At 41.6% G+C, this 26,208-nt stretch overlaps 1 protein-coding gene across 1 annotated transcript in view; it reads right to left on the bottom strand.

The window, feature by feature from the left end:
* LOC139697963 (ankyrin repeat and SAM domain-containing protein 1A-like) overlaps positions 1–26,208 on the bottom strand; it is a 249,524-nt gene that overhangs the window by 80,840 nt on the left and 142,476 nt on the right. The window contains exons 6-9 of the mRNA XM_071596819.1: positions 8,001–8,227; positions 5,328–5,695; positions 5,068–5,201; positions 265–556 (exon numbers count right to left, since the gene is read on the bottom strand). Coding sequence (XP_071452920.1) covers positions 265–556; positions 5,068–5,201; positions 5,328–5,695; positions 8,001–8,227 — 1,021 coding nt within the window. The remainder of the gene's footprint in view (positions 1–264; positions 557–5,067; positions 5,202–5,327; positions 5,696–8,000; positions 8,228–26,208) is intronic.

Genomic DNA, 26,208 nt, shown 5'->3' with positions numbered 1-26,208 from the left:
TCAAACATAAAAGAACAAGTTCAATAATAAAGAACCTACCAACTCACCATGCTCAACACTGAAGCCATCTCTGTCATTCAAAATGGGATTGGAATATGATGAGGAATACGTTACAGATTCCGTAAAAAAATAAGATGTGTCCTTAACCTATAGCGCTTTGAGTGTATGTCTCTTGCCATTTGAGTGGTGTAAGGATGATCGAGGGAGAAGACGGAGTGAGGATGGGGTGGTGGGGAGGGGGTGAGGGAATGGACTGTCACTCACCGAGACCTTGAGGCCGGGCGCCATGGGGACGTAGGCGTCGTGGCTGCAGCGGCGGTGTTGACGTGTGCCGTCGGGGTCCGAGGGGCCCCGGGCGAGCGGCGAGGGAGGCGGAACACTGGAGCCCGAGGAGATGCTGGCGCGGTCCGCGTCCCGCGACAGCAGATCAGACAGATCCTCGGACACGCAGCTCGAATCGAGCGACTTGGAGAGGGACTGGTGCGCGTGGTGCACGTGGTGGTGTGAGTGAGGCAGCGAGAGCGGCTGCGAGCGCGGCGTCAACCCCTCGGAGCCACTGGAAGCCGGAACCACAGCCGGCGAGGAGACAGGCGAGGAGAGAACAGGCAACGGTCACGCAAATGAATAACGCCACACTTGCACACTTGACACATTGTAATGTTAATGAACGATATTTACGATTAACACGTTATGGAAAATTGTATATTAAAGTATCGATGACTTTCGCTTACACTGCGTTAGGCAGCAGTGGTTAAAATCCACAAGAAAATAAAACCAGCAAATGTAAGAGGGGGAGCTCCTTCCCGTCGTCATGGAGTGAAGGGAAAATACAAGAAGGGTGACGACAACTTAGTACTACATACAAGATAGCAACGAATACAAGCAATTGACGATAAAAACAACTCTCTTGAATGTGGAAGAACGATAGTAAGCTTCGCAGTTTATCGCATGAATTTATGTTGGAAAAATTTTGGGGAAGGCGGCCACGTAACGCTGCGACAAAGAACTTTGCGACAAAGCGCGACACGGGAGAATCGACGAGTAAAGATAGGTAAAATACGCTGGCATCTATTACATGGCGGAAGCCTTCCAAATAAATATAAGCAAAAACCCTTCTATTGCTTAAATATTGTATTCGCATTAATGAAGAAAACATCATTAGCTATAACTGAACAAATAAGAGCTGTGTGAAGTAATACAACAATAAAGAAAAAGTAACATACAAGGGTAAAATGAAACCTTCTCGTCCTGACAGTGAAAGACAAGAATTTTCAGGTAAAAAATTATTTTATTTTTCTACATAATCTCCCTTGAAAGACTTGGTCCAGCGTTTTTCAAACATCAATAATCCCGGAAGTGGGAGTCTGATAGGCTTTGAAAATATCCATCTATGGCCCTCTCAACTTCTTCATTGGACGCGAAGTACTTCCCAGAAACAAATTTCTTCAAGCTTGGGAACGGAGGGAAGTCTAAGCAGGTGCGTTGTCCGAGTGAAAGATGATTTTTTTCTTCTTCAAGCCAGGCCTCTTCTCGCGAATTTTGGCATCCAACTGGTCAAGAATGTTGGATTAATATTCGCCTGTAATTGTTCTACCTTTTTCAAGGTAATCAATAAACAGAATCCCATTTGCATCCCAAAACACATTGGCCATGACCTTTCCGGCAGATGCGATCCACATTGCTTTCTTTGGCGCTAAACCACCGGCTTCCACCCACTGCTTCAATTCTGACGTGTAGTGGTGGACCCATGTCTAATCCATGGTGACAAATCGCCGCACAAAATCCTCTTGAATCCCTTCAAACATTTCTGCGAAAATCGTTTGCGCATTTGCTTTTGATCAGTATTCAGCAAATGCGGCAACCACGTTGCGCAGAGCTTTCGCATTTCTAATTCTTTGTGCAAGATCTTTCGCACCCTTTCTTCCGATATCCCCACTACCTTAGCTATCTCATCTTCACTCGCCTATCGTCCAGCACGATATCGTGCACCTTTTCGGTGGTTTCCGGTACGGTTGCGGTTTTTGGCCGTCCTTCACGTGGGTCATCTCCGAGGGATGTGTGCCCAAGTTAAAATGCAGTTGTCCACATTTTAACGGTTGATGCTGAAGGAGCAGCGACACCGTACACTTTTGTCAATATCGGATGAATTTCCTAATGGGTTAATCAATCTAAAACGAAGAATTTAATGACTAAACGAAATTCAAGTTTTACCATTTTAACGAAAAACACGAAGACTATACACTCGTATATTCTTTGACCCAAAACTATACCTGCGGGAGACCTACTATACCGCTGCTCGATTACGAATTTGATAACGCGTAAAATAGAGGTTTCAACCATACTGAGATTAATTAGGTTCCAAGAAATACCTCAAAATTACGTTTAATTTAAAGGATTTATAATACTTCCAATAGCAAATCGATTATCCCAGACGCCGAAGGATGGTCAAAATTTGCTTGGAAATTAAATATAGAATAACTTTATCAGAAATATCTCTCTAAAAAGTACAACATAGCTGATGTTTCGCAGCAGTGTAACACCTATTTGAAGTATGAGAAAAGTGCTCTCCTTTCCGGCATCCAAATTCAAATCTAAGATTGCAGACTGGATAATTCATTTGACTATATACCTCAGAAGTTCCTCCATCCGACCCTCCTCTGCTTCACATTGATTATGTCTTTACGCGGTCGTCAAACAAAAATAAATCCATCTTCTAATCCAGAGGGATAAAAATAGTAAATAGAAAAATAATATCGCCTCAATAACAAACTGCGATTTTACCACTTCTTGGCGAAGTAATTTTCTTCGTTCCATCCAGCGCATTAGTTCGATAAGGATTCAGAGGCGGTGAAGTTGTAAGACAACTTCACGAAAATCCGAATTTCAACCGAGCCTTTAAAAGAGAGTTCGCCAGACACGGCCTCCAAGTGGGGGGCTGTGCCGCGAGAACTGTCTTTTTAAAGGAGCATGGAAAAAGCTTCGACCGAACATTCCAGAACGAACGTTCCAACCTCCCCCAAAGTCAGGAACACAGCTACTTCGGCCACACGGCCCGACCGCATTCCATATAACCTTCTCACCCACAAAACTTCAACCCCACACCCTTTCAATCCATGCATTATTCAGCGCATTCTGGGTGAAACTTTTCCCTTATTTCCACCCTTTAGCTCACGTCCGACCCCCCCCCTCCCCATAATAATACGGTCCTCATCAACCCTTTTTCCGGCCTCCATCTCCTCCTACCTACACCGACCCACCTCTCTCGCCAAATATCTCCCTACACCACCAGAATTCCACAACCCACCCCCATTCCAAAGTCACCCTCCCTCCCGCCTCACACCCGGGAGAGACACGTCGTCGTCTCGACAGCGATGACTGCTGCGGGTAATGAAACGCGCCGAAGTTTGCCCAGTTAACCCACGCGCCGCGGCTGCGAGAGGGGTGCCACATTTCCAAACTCCGCTCCCCACTGTTTTCCCCCGGAGAAAAAAAAAACGAAAGCTGGGTCTCCCGTAGTAGAATCCGCCGCGCGGATGGAAAGTCCTCGCGGCAGCCAACGTTTAAGAAACAACGGCAGGGAGCACGAAGGGGCGGAGAATGAGGTGGGGGGAAGGTAAAGAGAAAGGGGATGGAAATGGCGGGGTAGGGATGGATGGAAAGGGTCACGAAAGTGCGTCATTCACGTTCACTCAATCTCATCATGCATGCATTAATATAAAAAAGGCTACACACAACTTCACGCCGGGATTCCTAGAATACTTCAAGGAATAGGCAAATAATAACGAACGTGTTATGTTACCTCTCAATCATTTACAAGACTAAGAACACAGTTTCCCTGTCCTAATGAGAGTTGGTACGGATATAAAAACAGGGGCAAGGGATTGAAAAACACATAACGGACTAATTTAAGGTCAGTGGTAAAGGTGGAAGGGTTAGGATCTCAAGCAGAAAAAGTTTCCTCGATCGGGAGATGATCCACGGACCTTCGACTTGCCGGGCCAATGCTCCTCCAAATTAGCTACCAGTCTTAACCCATCACTAAAATCCGCGAAGAGTTTATGCATTTAAGTGCCCTTCCTCCGTCCTCCAAGTTATTTTAGTATTATTTTATCCGCTTCACGGTCTTGCTGTCACCCGCTTCCTCAAGCCCAAGTGTAATTTCCCGCGGTGGGAAATGGGCGACCCTCGCCTCCGCTTCCATTTATTTTATTCCTAGTTTTAAGTTTCACTTTCTCGCAAACCACACTTCCACCTCAGCCATGTTTCTTTCTTCAATGCCATGCGTTTCTTATGTACAATAACCGGTAAAGGTGGGACTTCACTCACCGGGACGGTTTATACTTGCCCGCTTGGGCAGTCAATGAACTTTTGTGTGGGCCTAGATTCTTTGTCCAAGAGATGGCGCTCGGGATCTATCTCATCCACTGCAAGAGGGATGGTCAAAAACAGAAGAAGGAAGGATAATAGAGAAATCATGACTCATGGTCAATATATGAAAAGCACTATTTCCATTCCTGATAACACAAATTTTTAACGTATGAGGTAAACTATAGAGCGTCGAATCGCTAGCTTCACCTCGTGTAACTATGAAGACATCTGAAATATTTACATGGAGAAGAATTTAGAACAATCGACCAAAACTTAATAATTTGCCGACCCAAATTACGAATAGATATAGTCATTTTTCAAGGTGAAGTAGTTTCACTACAAAATAACTACACTGGAACCTCGGTTGATAAAAACTAACACGTGGATTCTATAAAGTTTGATTTTTGTTAAAATATTAACTGACATGTTCAATGATAAACCTCTGATGATTAAGAAAATAACACTCTCCAGGAAGTATTTAAATAAGTTGATACATATTGTAAATTGACGTATTTTTTAGATTCTTAGTTTAAGCTATAAGCACTGTGAATTTCAGCCAAAAAATTGAACAGTTTACATTTTTTTCAATGGATTTCCACGGTTTCTGAAAATTAACAATTTGCTTCCACAGAATTCCCATTTTCGGATTCCATTAAGGGTTTCAGTGGCCCCCTGAAGTGGGCGGAGGGTAATACTAACGCGGAGGCGGTGGAGGCGGCCGACGCCCTTCCGTCTCCGTCGGGGGGCGGCGGCCCCTGCTCCCTGGTGCCTCGCCGCTGCCGTCCCCCGCCCCCCGGCTGCGGCCGGTGCTGCCTGTGCCGCCCGCCGCACCCCTCCTCGTAGTAGCGCCACCGAGCGGACGGAGAGTGGCCGGGCGAGGAGTCCTCGTCGCCGCCGCGGCACACGGGAGCCCCCTCCTCCTCATCCTCATCCTCCCCGCCCTCCTCCTCACCCTCCACCACCACCACTTCTTCCTCGTCGTCGTCAGCCTCCCGCCCGCCCTTGGGCGTCAGCCGGACGTTCTCGTAGGGACTGCCGAGGGTGGGGATGGGGGGGAGCGGGTCGGCGTTCTCCTTGTCCTCCGCGTCCACTCCTCCGCCTCCACCGCCCCCCCCGCCGCCGCCACCTCCGCCCTCCGCCGCCCGGTGCAGGCGGTGCTCCCTCCGCCGGTGCTCGCCCTTCCGCCACCCGCCGCCCCGGCCGCCGCCCTCGCCCCCTTCGGCGGCGGGGCGAGGGCCACCGGGGGGCGAACGGGGACGGTCCCTGTAACCTGGGGGTGGGGACAGCAATGTGATCTCAAGACGACGCACGCAGGCACTGCGAAGGCCTACAAAGGGTCCAGGTCGGACAGGGTTCAGGCATGGACACACAGAGAAAATACAGAGCACCACGTGCTCATGTTTTGTTTTTGGGGGGGAGATCAATGAGAGAGAAATCACGTTAAAGAAAGAGAGAAAGAAAGAGAGAAATGATATATGGGTCACGCACGAAACATCCAAAGATATGTACCCTGTTCACTTGACAAGTTGGCAGTCCCTCTTCTTTGAACTACGGAAACAATTCCGTTCAAGACTTCATCGCTGATTTTTCTCTCGCGACACGCTCTTCCAGGTAATTCCGTGGCACAGGGCATGTTTTGAGATTCGTCCAAAGTGAAGAAAAATGAAATAAACGTTCGCCTTGCGGCAGGTGCCAACGTCCGGTGAACAAAGTACATTCACATACTTATTTAATTAGTGCACGACCATGCTTAGAAGAGCAAGTAATTAAGGATAGAATTATTGAACGCAATCTGGGCTTTACTTTAATGTTTAGAGGTGAGACCACATTATGAGTTACGCATTAAATGAAAATTAATCGTTATCATGACATAAGTTTTACCTTAAAATTATTATTATTATTCATTATTATCAGTATTTTCAGGATTGATTTAACATAAATGACAACATTATTGATGTACAAGTTAAATTACGAGGTTCTCACACCAAGATAGCATATATGCGTCCTTTCATTCGTTTACTTGAGCCGTCAAGTTTATCAAATGCATCAGCTATTATGCTAAACAAAAGAAAACATTTTCCACCTTAAGAATGCATTTACATTTCAAATTATAACTGTGCAGGGTGGTGCGGAGTTTACATGACAGAAGCGATAAGAGTTATCTACAAGATTATCAATTTAAGCATCAATGATTGCGTGTAATTAAATGGTGTCGAGTATTAAGCAGTAGAAGTTGTTTCAGCATACTTTTGTTAGAGAAATTTGCTTTACGAGCAATTTAGCTGGAAAAATTTACGTCAGTTAATGTTTAATAGTATCAGTTATCGGATTAGGTTTTATTATATTAGTGTTTAAGCAAAATAAAGACTGAAGAAGGTGCATTCACAGGCTTTTTAGCACCACTAAATTTCACTGAGTGACTCTATAACGTGTGCTCTTGATGAAATGGAATTTTGTACGGCCTTTAATTACGTTTGAAGTTTGAGTTTAGCTTTCAGTTAAAGTGGTACTGGAGAAGACGTTCTTAAGCCACTCAGTGATAAGCAATGTTGATTCAAAGACGCCTCACTCATTATTTTAACTAGCATAGAAAAAACTCCAAGCCATTCCAAAACAAAGCAGAGATTTCGAATCATAGCACAATAATCACATGCTTCAGCGCGCCAATGAGTCAAGTAGAAGCCAAAATAGGACAGAAAAGTATGATCCAGCAAATCAAAGCGTTTTTCATAAGGTGAGAGAGAGCCTAAGCAAATCTTAAAGGGAATGCCAGGTTGAAACGAAACCTATGTAACTTGCAGTCTAAATGATGTTCTAAAAGCAAGTGGATAATCTATGAGAAAGAAATATTGACATGATTCGACATTCTGCATGGAATGAATCAGTTTACGGCTCAAGAACCCAACGGAGGGGCTGCGAAAAACAAAGAAGTTTATATGTAAACCCACACACTGTAAAATAACATTCATCTCCTGGAAAAAACATAAGTGTGTGCAAACGATCACGTGTGCAAAACAAATATTTTCTCCGGGTAAATACTATACTGATACGTTCCCTTTCCAATTAAAGTGAAATCGGGGAGAAATCTTTGACAACATAGAAGTTTTCGCCTTTCCAGGATTTGAACCCTAGCGTTTTTTTTATAACCCCGAGAATACTAAGCACACGTGAGCCTAACGAGAACAGGCGTACTTACATCTTAGCTCTTACATCCAGTCGGTCATGCATAAATGTGTGGGTTTTCATATTTATGTATTACAACGAATTACCTACCGTGCTATTGCATCTCCGCGATTGGAAAAACTATTGTTGGCCAGAGAAAAATTTTCACCAAGGTCAATATCCAACATTCTCAGCAATATTACCAGTTTTTCCCGTCGTCAAATAAGGCCACAGAAATTATGTCACGCAGGTGAGTTAGATTGACCCTTTGAACTTGGCTCTATCCGTCGACATATGAGTATTTTTTTACGCATTACTTCGTGCGAGTCTCATGTTTTAAAGAATTAATGTGATTAAATGGGATTGTGCCAGTGCCAAAGGGGGTGTCCTGTGAGTGCAGCGGTGAGTTTTTTTATTATCCTAAGTCTATTATATTGCATTAGGCGTGGGGGTTGTCCCGCTTTCCTCACCCTGGATGATCTCCATGATGTCGTGGGTGACGTGGGTGGGGAACTGTCCCAAGACATCCAGGACGGTGTGGCCCCCGGAGTCCCGGGCGGAGAGATCGACGCCCGACTCGAGGAGTGCACGCACGCAGTCCGTCTTGCCGCAGAGGGCCGCCTCATGAAGCGCCGTGCCCGCCGCCGTCCGGGCGTTCACGTCCATTCCGGCAGACAGCAAGACATCCACCACGGCCCTGGAAGAGAAGAAAGGGAGTCCATTACTTCAGGGCCCTGCTACTCTGCTTCATTCATTTATTTATTTATTCCAAAGTATTCCTCCATGTAATTTCCGTACAAAACAAACATACACACGGGTGATATACCACAAGACAAATGCAATCAATTAAGCACACCGGAAGCAATTGAAATCAATATGAGTACATATTTACAAACAAAGAAGACGAGGCGTTCTTTTTTCAATATGGAAATTCTTCATTATTAATAAATTACATCGCTACAATTTTGCCCGAAGATGGCAGCTAAGAAATATCCTTAACAACTTCTTTTCACATGGTGCAGAATATTCAGGGCAACAAACAACAAAAAATTTCATAAATATAGCATCTCAATGGCAGCTACTCGCACTTCTCCTTCCTAGGGACATGTTGTGTGTAAACCACGCGACCACTTTTTTGCGGCGGACACTATTTTGTGATGGAGAAACCATATGCGGCCATTGCGGATATGTAATTGGTGCAACACCCTATCGTTCTCTGGGCCCCATCCAATCCGTGATCCAACCACCATCGCATCAGCGATATCGTTTTCGTGTACCCTGTCAGTGCCTGCAGCCACTCTGCAACGGTAGAGCATTTTACCACTTTTGCCAGTCTCGCCGCATTGAATGATTCAATCCTGTTTTCAAATGGGATGGTGACGTCCACGACGTTGACCGACCCGCCTGGGACCTCGGTGATCACCAGATCGGATCTGAGTCCCGTGAGGTCACCTAATTTCTTATTCACCCGCACTTGGCAGGGTCGTGGTAAGCATTTCTGGTACTTCGTACCTCCTGGTCCACGTGTGGGAGGGTCATCAGCCACTCAGCACTTCCTGTTAATGCCTGGGACACCCCTCCTCGTCGCGTTAAGGGGGAGCAGATTCAGGTGTGCCAATGCAAGAAGGGCAAGTCGCAACACCGTGTGTATCTTACCCCGCTTAGGAAGTAAATGGTCACTGTCGGGGCATTAGGACGTCCCCTCCATTTCCTTGCCTTTATCGGGCTTGACCACAGGGGTCTGCCTCTATGCCTCCCCTGCCGCCCGGCGAAGAGAGGAGCGGATTTTATCACCACCAGCGCCCCTTCTTGGAAATGGGTTCAAGACCCGAACCGATAGTTCCTGTCGTGCATCACTCTATTGGTCGGCAGAGGGTTCACGGATGGCGAACCGCCATCCGCGTGCCCGACCACAGTGACATGGCCCCGCTCGGTACGTAGTTTTCGGTTGTCTGCTTGTTTGATCAATGACGTTTATTATTGAGAATTATTCATCAATTGCAGGTATAGAATATTCAAGTCGAGAAGAGCAACCGTATATAAATATTAGTAAATCTTGATGACAGCTCAGTGATGCATCCTTGCGTCATCTACTGGGGAAGGTTATAGCTGAACATGCCGTGCAGTATGCCACAAAATAATTCAATTTGTCAAATGCTCCATCAAATACCATAAAAAAACATTTTTCCTTAAAATATCAAAGAGATCTTTCAAATCCGTTTAAATTTGAAGATTCATCCAACACTGAAGTTTAGCTGTGGCGGACACGCGCCTCTAGTAATCCCAAAGGCGCGAATGCGTAGTTAATATTTTTCCTACTTATCAATGAGGAATATCACACCCGTTTTTTGTTTGGGTTCACGATGAGGAACTGTTTGCATCGGGGCATCGTGTTTATAGCAACCTCTTTCACCTAGATTCAAATCCAGATTTCTTAATGCCCGACTGAGTGCTTTAGCCAGTTTAACTACCCAGACACTTCTTACATTGCGGAATTGTTCGAATCCCCGTCAAGGCGAATGATTTTTACACTTTGAAATTGTTGCATAGTAATGCGCATTAGAGGATGACTCCGTAAAAGACACTACCGCGACATTTCCCGCAGTTTCTTTGAATTTGTTTAAAATACCCTTTTTTTAATTTTACAAATTTGAACAGTACTTTGCAATTTTCCAGGCACAGGAGTTACAGGTTGTCGTTGGGTCCACTAAGATAGAGTTGCGAAATACGTATACATGATCTGGGGGCAATTACAAATTTTGAGGGGTCACTTTTGGTCGTGTCATATATGTGTAGATCTCACAGTTATGGCACGAGGTGGACGATTGGAGATATCTCAAGGGTGATTCGACTACCCTACCTTTAAAAAATCCAACAAAAAGGCAAATATCAGATAATTACGTGCAATGGGATCGGTATAGTGCGGTGGCTAACGCACTGGCTTCCCACCCAGAGGGTTCAGGTTCGAATCCTGGATTCGAGTTCGGGTTCGAATCCCGGATGGCACATATTTTTCAGTGGTATCCCTACTTGAGGTGCTTTGCGGAGAGCACTTTGAGTAAGCCGTCCGCCGGATGGGACGTTAAACTGCGAATCTCTTGGCACCTATCGTTAAGAGTAGGCCAATCCTGACGCCGGGTTTCTCTCCACCCTTCATTCTTTCTAATCCATCCCTAACGTAGCAAATATCCCCAGGTGTCGGTCACCTCCCCTCAGACTACCACGAGATAATTAGCAATGGCGTTAAAAGCCAGTCAACGAAAACTTATCTATAGAGACATTAAAAATATAGTGGTAGACCACAATGTGGGAATACCTCGGTCAAATGGGCCTCTGGGCCAAATGTGGTTTCTCTGAAAGAGCCTAAATCCGTCACATAATTCGGGCAAAGCTGAGAGGGAACGGATTGACCTGGATTTAAACTAATCGCAATGAGAAAAGCCAAACCAACTAACCACCGAACATCCACACCCCTATTTTACCACCACCGTCCAAAGTCTAATTCAACCATCAGCGCTAGTGAATTTACGTCGCAACTCAGTAAGACAGCATACGTGCAAGGAATAGAAAATACAAGGAACTTCGCAGAAGACACCTCTGATATGTTAGGCATGACGGAAGCCCTCGAATATACATCACGCCTTATTCCTACTCCATTCTTACACGTGAGGATCAGCGATGAGGAAATTCAAATTCACTGTATTATAGGCAAATATATTCATGAAAATACGCATGATATTTACTTTTAAGTGCAGATTTTTTAACGAAGGAAAATATCAAGATATTAATGTGAAAATTCGTGTATTTTTTGTGAAAATGGATATGTTCCTTGTCGAAGGTTTTGCGTTCCCTCTTACTGCAATGGAGGAAACCCATCTAGCTATGCACTAAGACCGTTAAATAAATAGTAATCTTACTTTTTCATTCGTATAATTTCCTGAGGAAAAGTTTTATATTATATAGTTAGCTTAGTGTGCAATGTCATTGCGTAAACATAAAAGGTGTGTGTGGTCTAATAATGGTTGTGATTTTAGTCCAGCAATGGTACAGCGGCCGCAATCGCAAGTCGAAAAATGCTTAGTTCGCCTCTGCCTCTTTCTGAAGATTATAAATATTGGGTCAGGTCTGGATTTTAGAGAGGATAAGGAAGAAACTAAGCATTAACTTTCGCGTGAAATTCAGCCACAACATTTCCGATGAGCAGCCATGCGATATCGTGGTGCAGCATCTGGTATGTTGATTTCAAATGTGGCATTTTACGATCAATATGCCCTTTGAAAATATTCAGTACATCCCAATAGTATGCTCCATTTACAGTTGTTTTCTGATACCACATACTTATACACAATTTCATGAATATCTGAAAATAATACTACCATAACTTCCCCAGTAAAATCTACTACTTTTTTGGTGTTTGTGACACCGGGGATCCCCACGTAGATATTTGCTGTTTTCTCTCAGGATCAAATGATGCAACCAACTTTCATCAGCAAGGCACGGACTTTACAAAATTGTCATGACCTTGAAAGCACATATTGCACCAGGTGATATTAGAAGAATATGATGGAGACACGTTTAATGAAAGTTGGAGGTGGGAATTACGAAAACGAACCTTATCGGCGAAAATCAATGAAAGTGTACATCAATTGTTCAAGCTCAGATGCAAAATTATTTCCTAAAAATTCTAAGAATAATATGATTTAGGAAATTAGGGTACACGGTTTCCTGAAGACACTATGAGAAAACATTGAAGATAATTTTAATGACCGTTTCCAGGACTTCATGCTCTAGGAAAGGCATTTAAACACTCTAAAAGTAAAATTGCCTTGCTACTGCATTACACAACTGAATTTCCTCCGCTTTTGGTGTTGATAATTTCTTTAAAGCATTTAAATTGAAGGAGCCTCTTTTTATACAAAGACACATGGCAGTTGAAATGAAAAAGCGAAGCCAAATATGAAGCAGGTAAATGAAAGATACAAATATTTTTAAGCAAAAAATAAAATAGCATCCGTTTACTTCTGGAAATAAAGTCTATTTCAAATAAAGTAAACGAGTATATGGTTCCTGCGGTTGCCAAGATAGGGATACATTTACTAATCTACTGTAAAAGATGTGAGAATATATTTTAAAACAGCTGCAACTACAACACGTATACTAACCCTCGAAATATTGATCAGGGGATTATTTAAGTATTCCGCAGGGAATAACTCGTAGGAACTTTCCTTTTAATTCAGAGCTGCGTCAAAATCATTAATCTTTAAAACAAAAAAGAAATGGAGCATGGCTTCCTAAAGGGAAACATTGTGAAATACAAAGATCTAAAATTATGAGGAAGTGATATTGTGTAGGATGAGGTATGTGTGCATAGCAGAAAAAAAGACGAAACGAAATATGTTTGACAGGTAGGAAAACAGGCTAAGGGAAGTGTTTTAATTGCCTTCAAATGATGTTACTGACAAGTATTTAACATTGTTCCCTCGCTATGCACTTGTTATTTCGTTGTTACTCGTTTTTCGTCGTGATCCTCTTCCCCGCCCTCCTTAAAGACATTTTGCCACCTCGAAACTTGTGAGTAGGACAGAGCAGAGTCCCCGTAAGTCTCACGAATCATTTTGTTAGCCACCTCAAGAGATTTTTTTCAGTTTAGCACAAAACTTATTGATTGCGTAACGTTGCTCGATCGTCGATTCCATTTTTTCGAAACATAGTCACCGCGCAGAGGTTTAAAATGACTGACATTCTTCCACTTCCACAGCTTGGAGAGCACTGAGACCGATTTTGCGGCAAAGCTTAACGTTTCCCCCACCTACTCCAAGTGGTTTGATTCCACTCCGACCAATAGGAGCGGCGCGGGAAATTCAATTGCATTAATTTCGGACGGCACCCTGTATGTTTACACTCTTTCTTTTACTTGAGTCAGTTTCTTGCTGTCATTCGATTAAAATATCATTACTTTGCAACCGTATATACGTAAGAACAGAAACAGGAATTTCTCATCCCTGCAAATGGGCATGACTTACAACACTTGGACTCGCAATTGATGCAGATATTTTTTCTTATTACGAAGGACTACTTGTTTGAAAAAATTAAAAAATTTCTCCGAAGACCTCCACGTGCTGACGTAAGTTATTTCGCTTCACTTTGAAATGAGCCGCAATAAACAGCTGAGAAATTCCCTCACAACAATCTCTCCTCAGCCCAATGCCACTCAAGGCTCTCGATTGAAAAAAAAGGAATGAGTTCCGACCCTACATAATCCCATCAAAGCATTGGGACTCCCCCAACGCCAGACTCGATTAGCACTAACGGGAAATACATATTTCAAAAGGGCCATCGAGGATTACAAGAGACCGTTGCTTTCCCTTTTAGCAATTACACCTCGGGGCGACGCCGCCCCCACTTGAATCCGCGCTTAGGACCCCTCGACCCGAATTCGAGTCGTCGAACGCATGCCGGGGGTTTGACGGAGAGGGACGGAAGGGGTGTGGGAAGGAAAAAGTCGAAGAGGTGGACGGGGTCGCTGAGGAGGCAAATGACTCCGTTTTCGAGTGCACGGAGAAGAGAGGAGGCCGGAGTGGTCGCGAGAGAGAGTGAGCATTGTTCTCTATGTTGCCAACGACGGGTGTTGCCGGGGTGAGGAGTCACGGGTGGGGGGAGGGGAGGGAAAGGAGGCGGATGACGGCGATTAGGGGCGATTCTCGGAGGAGGAAGCCGCCCCTCCACCCACCCAACCCACTACCCGCTCTGGCCTCTCGAAATCTCCTCCCCGCCACTTCTGCTCAAACTCTTGACAAGTGCAAAAGTGAGGGCAGTGGGGGGGAGGGGGGGATCTGTCCCTTGCATCGGAGTGGGGCGGAGGGAAGTGTTTCCTTCGGAGCGAGCATTGTGACGCGAAGCGATTGCTACAAGGGTCGGCGCGTGCCCGGCCTGGGGGCCGAATGGGGCGGGCGGGGGGTGGGGAGTCCCCCAGATGCCCGGAGGATGTTTTGAGCAGGAGCTTCGAGTGGGAGGGTTGGGGGTGGCATTAATTGCAAAGAAGTGGGTCACAAGTACACCCTCGAACTGAGAAATACAAAAAAAACCCACCTCACAATGGTTCGCTTGCAACTGGAGCTGGATTCCTAAAAATATTGTGTGATAAACTTCATAATTTGAGTTGATCGTTGAAGAAACTGCGGTGGGAATAACTCATCCCCAGAATTTAAAAGTAGAGACTAAATATCTTCCATTAATTTAAATAAAATTTATTTTTCGAAGATGCTCTGGGCTTTCAAACATACAAACTTCAGCGTTCTACCGTAGGAAGGGTAATATTTAGACATGTTTAAAACCTTTAAATGTCTATTTTTCTCTTCGTCATTTCAGTCATCAAAATAATTTCGTTTGAAGACTCTTCGGAAATTATTTGCCAAATGTTGAGTGGTAGTTTTCAGACAGTTTTACACATGCTTAATATTTACTGCATTGTTTCTCGGCATACGCCCAAGCGGTGGCTTCCGAAGTACCATGCAGATATTGATAACGCTTTTCTACGTTGTCAGTACGTCACTGCATGACAACACGATGTCTCTAACTGAATATTACTAAATTAATACACAGGAGACATGAACTAAGTACAAGAATTAGAAATTTTCGAATCAAATCTTATATTCATGTCGGTGACAAATTGAGGCAGGAGTTCGGTAGTGAGAAATTTTAATTACCTCTTATAACAATGACAATTGCAGTACTACTTGGTAGAGCGAGTTTCGTATTTGACGAAAATCTATCTTACTTATTGATACAAAACACTATTTTCTGAAGAAAATGAGCGAAAGAAAAACGTTGAGAGTAGTCCACCGTCATGGATAAGTGATTCAAAGACTTCAATTGTGGCGCGAAGCGATTGCTACAAGAGTCGACGCGTACTCGGCCTGGGAGTTGGATGAGGCGGGGGTTGGAATGCCCTCGGATGCACTGCGATAATGAGCATTAAGTGCCAAGACAATACGACTAGATCACAACACACTGAAGCCCAATGCAATGCAAGGAAAGAGTAATCATCACAGTCCAAATGACACTGAAATACGATTGTGCTCGTAATTCTGCCTCTCTCCAAGAGAAGAATTGGGCACCGCGTATTCATAGATTTATAATTGATTTCAAGAATCGTCTTCCACTTTGGGATTGAATAATTATCCCGTCACTTTTCTACATCTTCTGCTGGTAGATTCGAAAAATAGCACATCTTAATGTTCAGATTGACATAAAAAATTCAACTATTTTTCAAATTAAATAATGGAAGATTGCGAAATTTGGGATTATAGTAGAATGGATGGATTCCTGGAGAGTCATACGAATGATTCAAGCAAGGAATGCGGTAGGAGAAGGAAATAAACAGTATGGGCACATGCAAGGGCTGAAAATAAAGTTGCTTGAGGAGATAATGAGACAGGTTAATCTATTGATATTGGAGGTATATAGGCACAGACGGAGGATAGGGAGGAGGATGGCGGTTAGGAAAAGACAAATTACGGTAGGATTAAACAGTATTAAATATGGTAAAATGCGAATTTAAGGGAACGCACATTCAGTTTGTGCTCAAACAGCTAGAGCATTAACGTGCAAATAAATATCGCACGCCAGCTAATGGTAATGGTGGGAAACCAAACCGTTTAACGGAAAGAATTTCAGCATTTATCAACAATGGCAACACTGCCAAGGTTAGCATTTATTGGTAATCGTATCAAATGATTTTTTTCCAATACGTCAGCCAATCTGAATAAAACTGCTATCGCATGAAGCAATTCACTCGGAGCAGATGTGCTAGGAATAGTACGAACACTTCCTCCAAATACTTTTTTTGCCTCAGTCAGAATACCTTCTATCATCTCGATCACTTTGATAAGACCAAGCGGGTGCCTTTTCCGACAGGCACTACAAACGGAACGACCAGTGCAACTCGGATTTCGAATAAACTGGTGCCCTAAAACCGTTCGCGGAGCAGCATTATCGGCATAGGGCAGTGGAGAGTGGCTCGGGAGGGGATAGTCAGGAGAAGGGGAGGAAGGTTGACGTGAGCGGGTTGGTGTGGGGGATGGGGAGCAGATTCCCGCGGCGAAATACGCGGCCTGGCCAAGTGGAAATGAATAAATGGGAGCCCGGGAAGCGGAAGGAGGAGGTTCCACGCGTGGTGAGAGGGAATTCGGGAGTCGGCGAGATATGCGGAAAAAATCGCGACGTGGAGAGAGGGCAGATATTCGGCGAGCGGCTGGAATGGGGGTTGCAGCAGAGGAGAGATTGGGAGCGGTCCTTCCGGAGGAGTTGGCGGGCTCTGGAGCTTCCAGCGGCACAGGGGGGGTCGGGGGAGCGCAGCCGTTTGGCGCATCGTTGGGAAACGGGGATCACAGGGAAATGGAAAGCGAAAGGTGAGGTCTCTCAGGAAAGAGGTGAGGACGATAATGGAAGAGGAAAGGTCACAGCCATAAATTGCGTCACGAACTATGACGATGGCCCCCGAAGCCATTAGCACCCTCTACTTCCCCACGGACCGATGAACTTCGATTAGATTTTTTTTCCGATTCCAGGTTTGCAGAAACGAAAAATTTATTTTTCAAAGAAAAATACATTGTTTTTTTATGGTCAAAAAAGGACACCATGCTTATTTTCCGAGTTAAAATATGAGCCATAAGCCATTTTCAAGAGTTTACTTTTCACTTAAGAGAGAATATCTTCAACTATACTTCTATGGGAAATTTAAATAGGAAGCAGTAAAAGGCCTTACTTCTATTGGACAGTATTTCGTCAGCCAAAAATGATAACGCGAAGCAATTATTTAATTTTTTAAATTATTTTCCAAACATTTTCACATATTTTCCTTTGACAGATTTTAAATTACTCATAAGTCACCGGTATGAAACATAATGGCGAAAATAAGACGAAAAAAAGGAATAAAACCTAATGCACTACACATGCGTTAAGAGTGAAAAAATTCAGTAAACAAAATTCGATAGAGATCGAAAAATGAAAGGAGGATAATGAGGTTACATAACCGTCACGGTGTAATGTTAGGTACCACCTATTGGTAAGATTTACCGTTAGATTAGATCTAGATTTCTACCTGTCGGCAGAGAAGAGGGTACAAAAAATCAGTATTTTCGAACTGCATAGGCGATAATTATGAAAAGTAGGTTATGCTTATCTAAGGAAGGCAATAATGTGGTGGAAATGTTTTTATCATAATTTCAAAGAGCTTAAAAAGTTTGTCCGAGTGAATATATATTTTATCACACAGCCGACTGACTAAATCATTAGAACTAATCCAATTCCGCATAAAAGTATTTCAAAATCAAAAAAATATGCGTGGAACGTTTGCTGCGTCTTTTTACAAAGATGTCGAATTAAAATACCGTTTAACTAACTTCACATTTTTATGGCGGTTATGGACGAAACCCCCAGTTTAAAATCAATTTTAATTACATCAATCAAACTGAAGTTTAAGAAATCTTTTAAATCTTCCCAATTGTGTAATGGTAAAAAGGAGCTTCGGTATAAAAACTAGGCAGGAACTTAACATAAGTTCGAAAAGCAAAGGGAAAGGAGAAATGGCGAATATCAAGAAATACCACGATATTCGAGGTATTTCTTGATATTCGCCATTCGAATAGATGAATTTCTCTCGAAAGAGAAAAAATTTCTGATATTAATGTGAAGCAATGGTGATTGTAGGACACAATGGGTTTTACATGACAGTTTTATGGCTGCGTGAAAGAATATGTCCACTTTCATTGCTCACGCCTCTCAATGCTTCACAACACTTGAATCCGGATATTGACAAAACTCTTTTTTTAATAATAAACTAGTTTGTTTGGAATCTATCGTCCCTGACAAAGAGAATATCGAGTCGAAATAAGAATATATGATCAGAAAAATACAATTATTCTTATGGCAGGGAATATACAAACTCTCACTCTCCCCTCCCCCTCCACATTAAATAACTATAATGTTGAATTAAATAAATTACTTGGCAACTTAACTTATGGCTGACTTCACATGCATGAAGGGTGGTGAAATATATACCTACGGAAGGTGGGGGGTAAGAGGAAAGAGCAGGTAAGAGGAAGGTAGCACGCCCATTTCCCTGCGTTTCCGGGGTCTGCCTTCCGGAGGTGAACCAATACGAAGATTTCAAGTGATCCGGCGGGAGAAAGGAAATGTGCCTCGTACATCACTGAAAGTTTCCCCATATCGGGAAGAAGCCGACGAAAAATGCAATGCCAGTCAAATTACTAAAAAAAATGGTTTACTTCGAGGTCTTCGTTTCTGTTTTCCATTATTTTGTTCCCCTTGCCCTCATTGGGACGACAAGCATGTTCATGGTACATTAAATTAAAAAGAACCTGCGAAGCTAACTAGTATGTGCAAAGGAAATACCAATGCACGTGGAAAACATTTCGTTCGCTACGTTCCACACACTATTCAGAGCTAGAAAACTATATTATTAAGTTTCCTCTTAGTGCCTAGACATTGATATGGCAAATTAAAGCTAAAGAATGGACATAAGCATACTTTACAACCAATGTGTATGGACGCAACGCATGGCTATTCAGGGGGCAACGAGAGTCATCTCCAATAAGCCTAAAGATTATTAGGAACCAGCTCGAGTCACAAAAAGTTACTAAAATGATACGTTGACTGATTTGGGAAGAAAAACGATTTTAAATTGCGTCTTTTCAAAGAAAACTAAACCATTTGGTCAAATGTTGGGGGTGCGCGGCGACTTATCAATTTGAAGGTAAGCTAATACCATTTTGGGTGTTTTCCAATTTTACTCTGAATGCACAACAAAGAACAAAGCACAATAAAATTAGCGAAGATAAGTAAAAAGGAGAAGATCTTCAAAATGTACTTGTGAATCTGGGGTTAAATCTAATCAAAAGTTCTGGCACAAATAAAAGCTCCGGGAAAAAATCGAACAAAAATAACTGATAAAAATATTTTAAAAACAAACGAGGCAAACATAAGATAACAAGTTATTATTTTTCTTTCATACTTCGGTTCCTCTAACTTTTACCTACTACGAACGTAATGCTTTAATTAAATAATTTTATTTCTGACAGAAAACATTTTAGGACACATTTGAATCTTAATCGGGTGCTAATGTGAGTTAAATGGAATACAAGCTAAATACCCGACCCGGATAATGCTGGACTGGATCGCAGAGAGCAGATACAGCACGATTTTCCCATTAGCGGGTAGCATCGTGCAATTACTCATGATGATAATGGGAATTTTATGCATTACGAATTATCCTATTCAAACTTTCTCCGAGCCCTATTGAAAAGAAAAATTATACTCGTTAGCTTAATTTTTTTAACTTAATGAGATTTTCTGGGGTTGACTTTTTTTTGGTCTGACCAACAAATTAGATACCCCAACCAATCAATAGCAACCGTTTTCACCGTTTTATTGCTGGTTACCGGAGCTATGTGACACGAACTGTAATCCATAAAATAAAACAAACAATGTAGAATTAAATGACATTAAAGATACAGCAAGCTGTATTCAGAAATCAAAGCAGGAGGTAAAAATATTCAAACGTTTTTAACATACGGTAACTGTTGCGACAGGCACGTAAAAGATAAAGCACTTGAAACTCTTTTAATACAAAGAGCCGTTTTTTCAATGAATAATATTTCAGATACAATGCATTATATATATATTATTAGGTAATCTACCGGTTAAGGTAGGTTTTTGGATGGACGTAATAACTAATTAAATAATTTGTGGCCACTAGCAAAACACAACCTCCAACTCTACATCAGGTCCCTCTTCAGCTCTGAGTACTTTCTTCCTCCCTTCATCCCCACCAACATCCCTATCCTGTTCCTTCCCTTTCCTCGTTTGCCTAACATTCTCCCCTAAATTACAGTCTTCAACATCCCGCTGCCGGTCAATACCCCCTTCAGGCACTTTTCCTGCCTCCATAGGATTTCTCCCAAACATATATATACATTTTTTTAGGTAATCTACCGGTTAAGGTAGGTTTTTGGATGGACACAACTACCAAACAAATATTTTATTACTCCTAACAAAACACAAAATCCATCATCCTACTCTATATCAGGTCCCTCTTCATCTCTGAGTACTTTCTTCCTCCCTTCATCCCCACAAACATCCCTATCCTGTTCCTTCCCTTTCCTCGTTTGCCTAACATTCTCCCCTCAATTACAGTCTTCAACATCCCGCTGCCGGTCAATACCCCCTTCAGGCACTTTTCCTGCCTCCATAGGATTTCTCCCAAACATATATATACAGTTTTTTTTAGGTAATCTACTGGTTAAGGTAGGTTTTTGGATGGACACAACTACCAAACAAATATTTTATTACTCCTAACAAAACACAAAATCCATCATCCAACTCTATACCAGGTCCCTCTTCATCTCTGAGTACTTTCTTCCTCCCTTCATCCCCACCAACATCCCTATCCTGTTCCTTCCCTTTCCTCGTTTGCCTAACATTCTCCCCTCAATTACAGTCTTCAACATCCCGCTGCCGGTCAATACCCCCTTCAGGCACTTTTCCTGCCTCCATAGGATTGCTCCCAAATATATATATACATATTTTTATTTATTTATTTATTTTTTTTAGATAATCTACCGGTTAAGGTAGGTTTTTGGATGGACACAACTACCAAACAAATATTTTATTACTCCTAACAAAACACAAAATCCATCATCCTACTCTATATCAGGTCCCTCTTCATCTCTGAGTACTTACTTCCTCCCTTCATCCCCACCAACATCCCTATCCTGTTCCTTCCCTTTCCTCTTTTTTGCCCAACATTCTACCCTCTATCACAGTCTTCAACATCCCACTGCCGGTCAACACCCCCTTCATCCACTTTTCCTGCCTCCATATGATTGCTCCCAACAAACCCCTCTCTTCGCCCACCATACCAAGTACTTCCTCATTTGTTTTCTTCTCTGTCCATTTCACCTTCTCCATTCATCTCCACACCCACATTTCAAAAGCCTCCAATCTACGTCTATCCTCCTGCTTCAATGACCACGTTTCCGCACCGTACATAGCTACGCTCCATATCAAAGTTTTTACGAGGCTTTTCTTAACATCCTTACTCAAAGTCCCCGTCATCAACTCCCTCCTCCTTGTGAAAGCCTCTTTGCCTAGCGCAATTCTTCTCCTTACGTCCCTACTGCTTTGACCGTGTTGGTCCAAAACACTACCGAGATATATATATATATATATATATGTATGTATGTATATATATGTATATCTATATGTATATATAAATATATATACATATATATATATATATATATATATGTATATATCATGACATTAAGATGAAGATGTGATATAAGACATGATATAAGATGACATAAAGTGTTTGAAACCCGGGTCGTGAATAAATCTCTATTCAAGTGAAATTTGCATAGTTTGTTTCCTTTCCAATATGTATATATATATATATATATATATATATATATATATATATATATATGTATGTATGTATGTATGTATGTATATATATATATATATATATATATATATATATATATATATATATATATATATATATATATATATATATATATGATGGATTTTGTGTTTTGTTAGGAGTACATATATATATATATATATATATATATATACATATATATACATATATATATATACATATATATATATACATATATATATATACACACACACACACACACACGAGGGTCATCCGGAAAGTAGTACCCGTTCGTGCCGCATGAAGTGCTGACGACGCGAGTAGCCGCTGGACGAGGTCAGATAGCTTCAGTGGCTTGTCTGCCTTCTCTGAGCCAAGTTGCGTGACGCTAGCATTGCCTGTGTTGTTTCTGTGATTGTTTACAATGTTTAAAAAAATTGAGAACGCCGCCAGTTGTGAAGTGAGGGCAGTGATTAAATTCCTCAATGCAAGAAACGTTCGCCCATGTGATATTCATCGCCAATTAAAGGAGGTGTATGGAGACAATGTAATGGACGAGTCGTCTGTTCGGCGGTGGTGTCGCAACTTCAACATGGGGAGGGGGAACACACACGACGATGAGCGTTCGGGGAGACCGTCTGTCATTACAGACCAACTGGTGAGCTCAGTTGACGAATTCGTGAGGAACGATCGGCGCGTCACAATTGATGACATCTGTGAGCATTTTCCCAATGTTTCTCGAACAATTGTTCATGAAATTGTTAAACACCATCTGCATTATGCAAAAATTTGTGCAAGATGGGTCCCTCGCGTATCTCAATGATCTGGCGGCGAAGGACTACTATGCAGCAGGAATACAGAAACTTGTCACACGTTATGACAAATGCCTTAATTTGCTTGGAGATTATGTTGAGAAGTAGTTTAAAGTATCCTCTTTCAAATAAAATTTTTTATGTTTGGTAATATTTACTTTTGCGTCTTTATTTCACGAACGGGTACTACTTTCCGGATGACCCTCGTATGTATGTATATATATATAAATATAAGATCACAAAAAGATCACTCACACGTTATATCTTGATAATTTTGACAGAATTCAGCTCCGTCTTCAACGAAAGAAATAGAAGTAAGGACTTCATTACTCCTATTTCTTCCGATGAAGACGGAGCTGAATTCCGTCAAAATGATCAAGAAATAACGTGTCCGTGATCTTTTTTTCTATCTTCCGATGAAGACGGAGCAGAATTTCGTCGAAATGATTAAGAAATAACCTGTGAATGATCTTTTTATGTGTTTCTATATTCTTTTTTGCTGCCCTATTTATTATATATATATATATATATATATATATATATATATATATATATATATATATATATATATATATATATATATATACATACACACATATATATGTGTGTGTGTGCGTGTGTGTGTGGAAATATACACACACTGTGGCCACTTGGTGGCGGCGAGGTAACTTCCTCGTCTGCCATTCCGAGGGTCGCGTGTTCGATTCCCGCCTGGGTGGGTTTGCCTCCACTTAGGGCTAGGGTGTTTGTAAATGTGATCATTGTTAATTTTCCGATTTACAGGCCAAAATGTGCTGTTTTCGGGCTAACTCTAAATATATATTCTTTTTCATGCATATATTGCCTGAACGAGGGTTCTTGATATTGGGCTTCAGGAACTTTATACATTCAAACTGGCCATCACATCAGGTACCGAATTTCAAGACTATTTGCGCATTTTACTATCTTTCATTGATTCAGCATACGTTTATACACCTTCATAAACTTTGATGTAGAACACTTCCGATACATAAATCGACTGAGATTGATATAACATAATAATATCTGTGTTTCATTGGTCAGACTCGAGTAAAAAACTGATGTTCATGCTCAGAAACGTTCCAGTTAAAACAATTAACTTGGCAGCATTGAGAAAAAATCTTTTTAATTTCGATTAGTGGAATGGAGTTCTTGAAAACAATTTCAAGACACTAATAACAATGAAGAGGTCCCTGATAGGCATTTTAAACATTTTATTGTTGCAGTCGTTATTTAGTTAAACTCATAGAGATGCTGTGTTTGGTTTTCATGCTAATGATTCGAATGTAATAGGTAACGCAGCAAGTACTTTAAGTTTTGAGCATTTTTACGCAAAAATAATGCCGAGCTTAACCTTCAAGTTTCACTCTTTCACAAGCTTAGTTCTGGCTGACTGGCGACTTCCATTCGCTTAAGAAATTAATCTGCTATTTTTGGATTATGACTTTATTCATAATTATAAATTACAAGTATATTCAACTACAGTGTTCACGAAATCAATATTGGCGATTCTTGGCAGTACATTTTGGACAATCAGACATGGCTTGATTAATGGGATTTTCCCGTGCAAAAAATTGCATGGGAAAGCCACCAAAAGCATCTGCCGTCAATATACTAGTTTATTTGCGTACGCTGGGGAAAACATATTTGTAAATATGTGAGCTAACTCCAGAAAACTCACAAAGAGGCACATCACTTTGCATTAATCATTTCCATATGGAGTTTGAGATCCATTTGCTATGCATGAAAATATATAAAGAAGGTGTTCGACAGAAAAATATATGGCATCACTTCTCTACTCAGAATTAATTATCTACGTGCGGTAGATGGAATACGTGGAAGTCGCACGCACGTACTCAGAGAGAAGTTATGATGTATTTAAGCATTGAAGTGCCTACCTCAGGACTATTTCAATCATAATATTAATTTTCAATAATTTTTCCCTCGCACATCAGTGATTTCAGGAAAAGAGGCGATTATTAAAAGATGCTATTAATCTATTTGTGTCATTTATGATTTATTTACCACACTAATGACTATCACGGTATTTTATTAAGAAAATTAAAATGTCCTTGATAGCTTAGCCAGTTTTAATCTTAAATAAACCTCAAATATTTATACAGTGCCAAAGAGCGAACGTGAAATTCGGTGGCATTAGATGTAAAAAAGAGAAAATCTAATTGTTAAATTCTGACGACCATTACCTAAAACTTGAATATCCCAATATTTCGAATTCGACAATTAGTAAATGGTCATAATACCGTGTCGCACATTGAAGTGCTTATCTAATCCCTAGATAACCGAGACGTTTAACATGAGGAAATACCGGATCTTAATTATTAAACATGTTAAAATACTGCTAGCGGATAATAGCTAAATTCTCCAAAAATACTGAACTAAGGTTACGTTCGCCTTTCACAACTGGTCAATACTGTCACCATGCTGTTCACTCGAAGTTCTCAAAGGGCGTCAACAAGAACCTGAACCTCATATTAATTTGATGGAACAATAGACATTTTAATCATCTTAACTACCTACAAATCACATTCATAATTAGCATTGAGTGATTCAAAAGTTAAGATTAATAAATATCAAAAGGTTCCGGTATTCAGCTGCCCTCGTCAGTTTTTGGCCATTGGATTAGCCGGCAAGAATGTGGCCTAATCCATTTAATTCGTTATATATGAGGTCACGATGATATATTCGATTAAATTATTAACTCCCTACATGTCTAACACGACGATTAATTCCATTTTTGCTGAAATATATCTGGAAATCGATCTTATGTACATTTATATCAGATCGATCATCACGTAATCGTTATTAATCCATCTTATAAACATTTATAAGTTCTCATATAAGAAACATTATTGCCTTAAAATTCATAATGATAAATCATTTTGGCTTCGGGGAAGTTTATAATTTGTAGGTAATATTTATTAAGTCCAAATCACACATCTCACGCAAGGATTATGCCTAACCGTTTCAAACTTTTGGCCCTCCCACTTGTCCCATAGCTGACGACTAGGAACAAACAGGAGAGCCTTGGACGGACTGAAAGGAGTAAGATGCCTTGGACAGTTCTATTCCAGGGGGGGGACAAGATGAATAATTTCGGGTGGGAATACATTTGGGCGCAATATGAGCACCCTGGGATAACCTGGCTGCGAATACAGCTAACTACGCCACTGCTTCCGCTAGGCCGTATCAACGACGCTCCAAACCGTTTGCCATATAGGAGAGCTTATTATTATTTTTTTTTGGGGGAGAGAAGGATTCCGCACCGTTTCGTTGCGACGTGGGCGTTTTATACGGAATAATACACGCTGATATAGGTGCTCACAAAGGCAAAATTTCCTTCAAACTATTTCGGAATCAGCGGTG

Source organism: Hetaerina americana, unplaced genomic scaffold (assembly GCF_022747635.1).
Source record: "Hetaerina americana unplaced genomic scaffold, ioHetAmer1.1.p SCAF_8, whole genome shotgun sequence".
Classification (NCBI taxonomy): Eukaryota; Metazoa; Arthropoda; class Insecta; order Odonata; family Calopterygidae; genus Hetaerina; species Hetaerina americana.
Note: the sequence above shows the minus strand (reverse complement) of the source record. Positions and strands in the feature narration are given on the sequence as shown.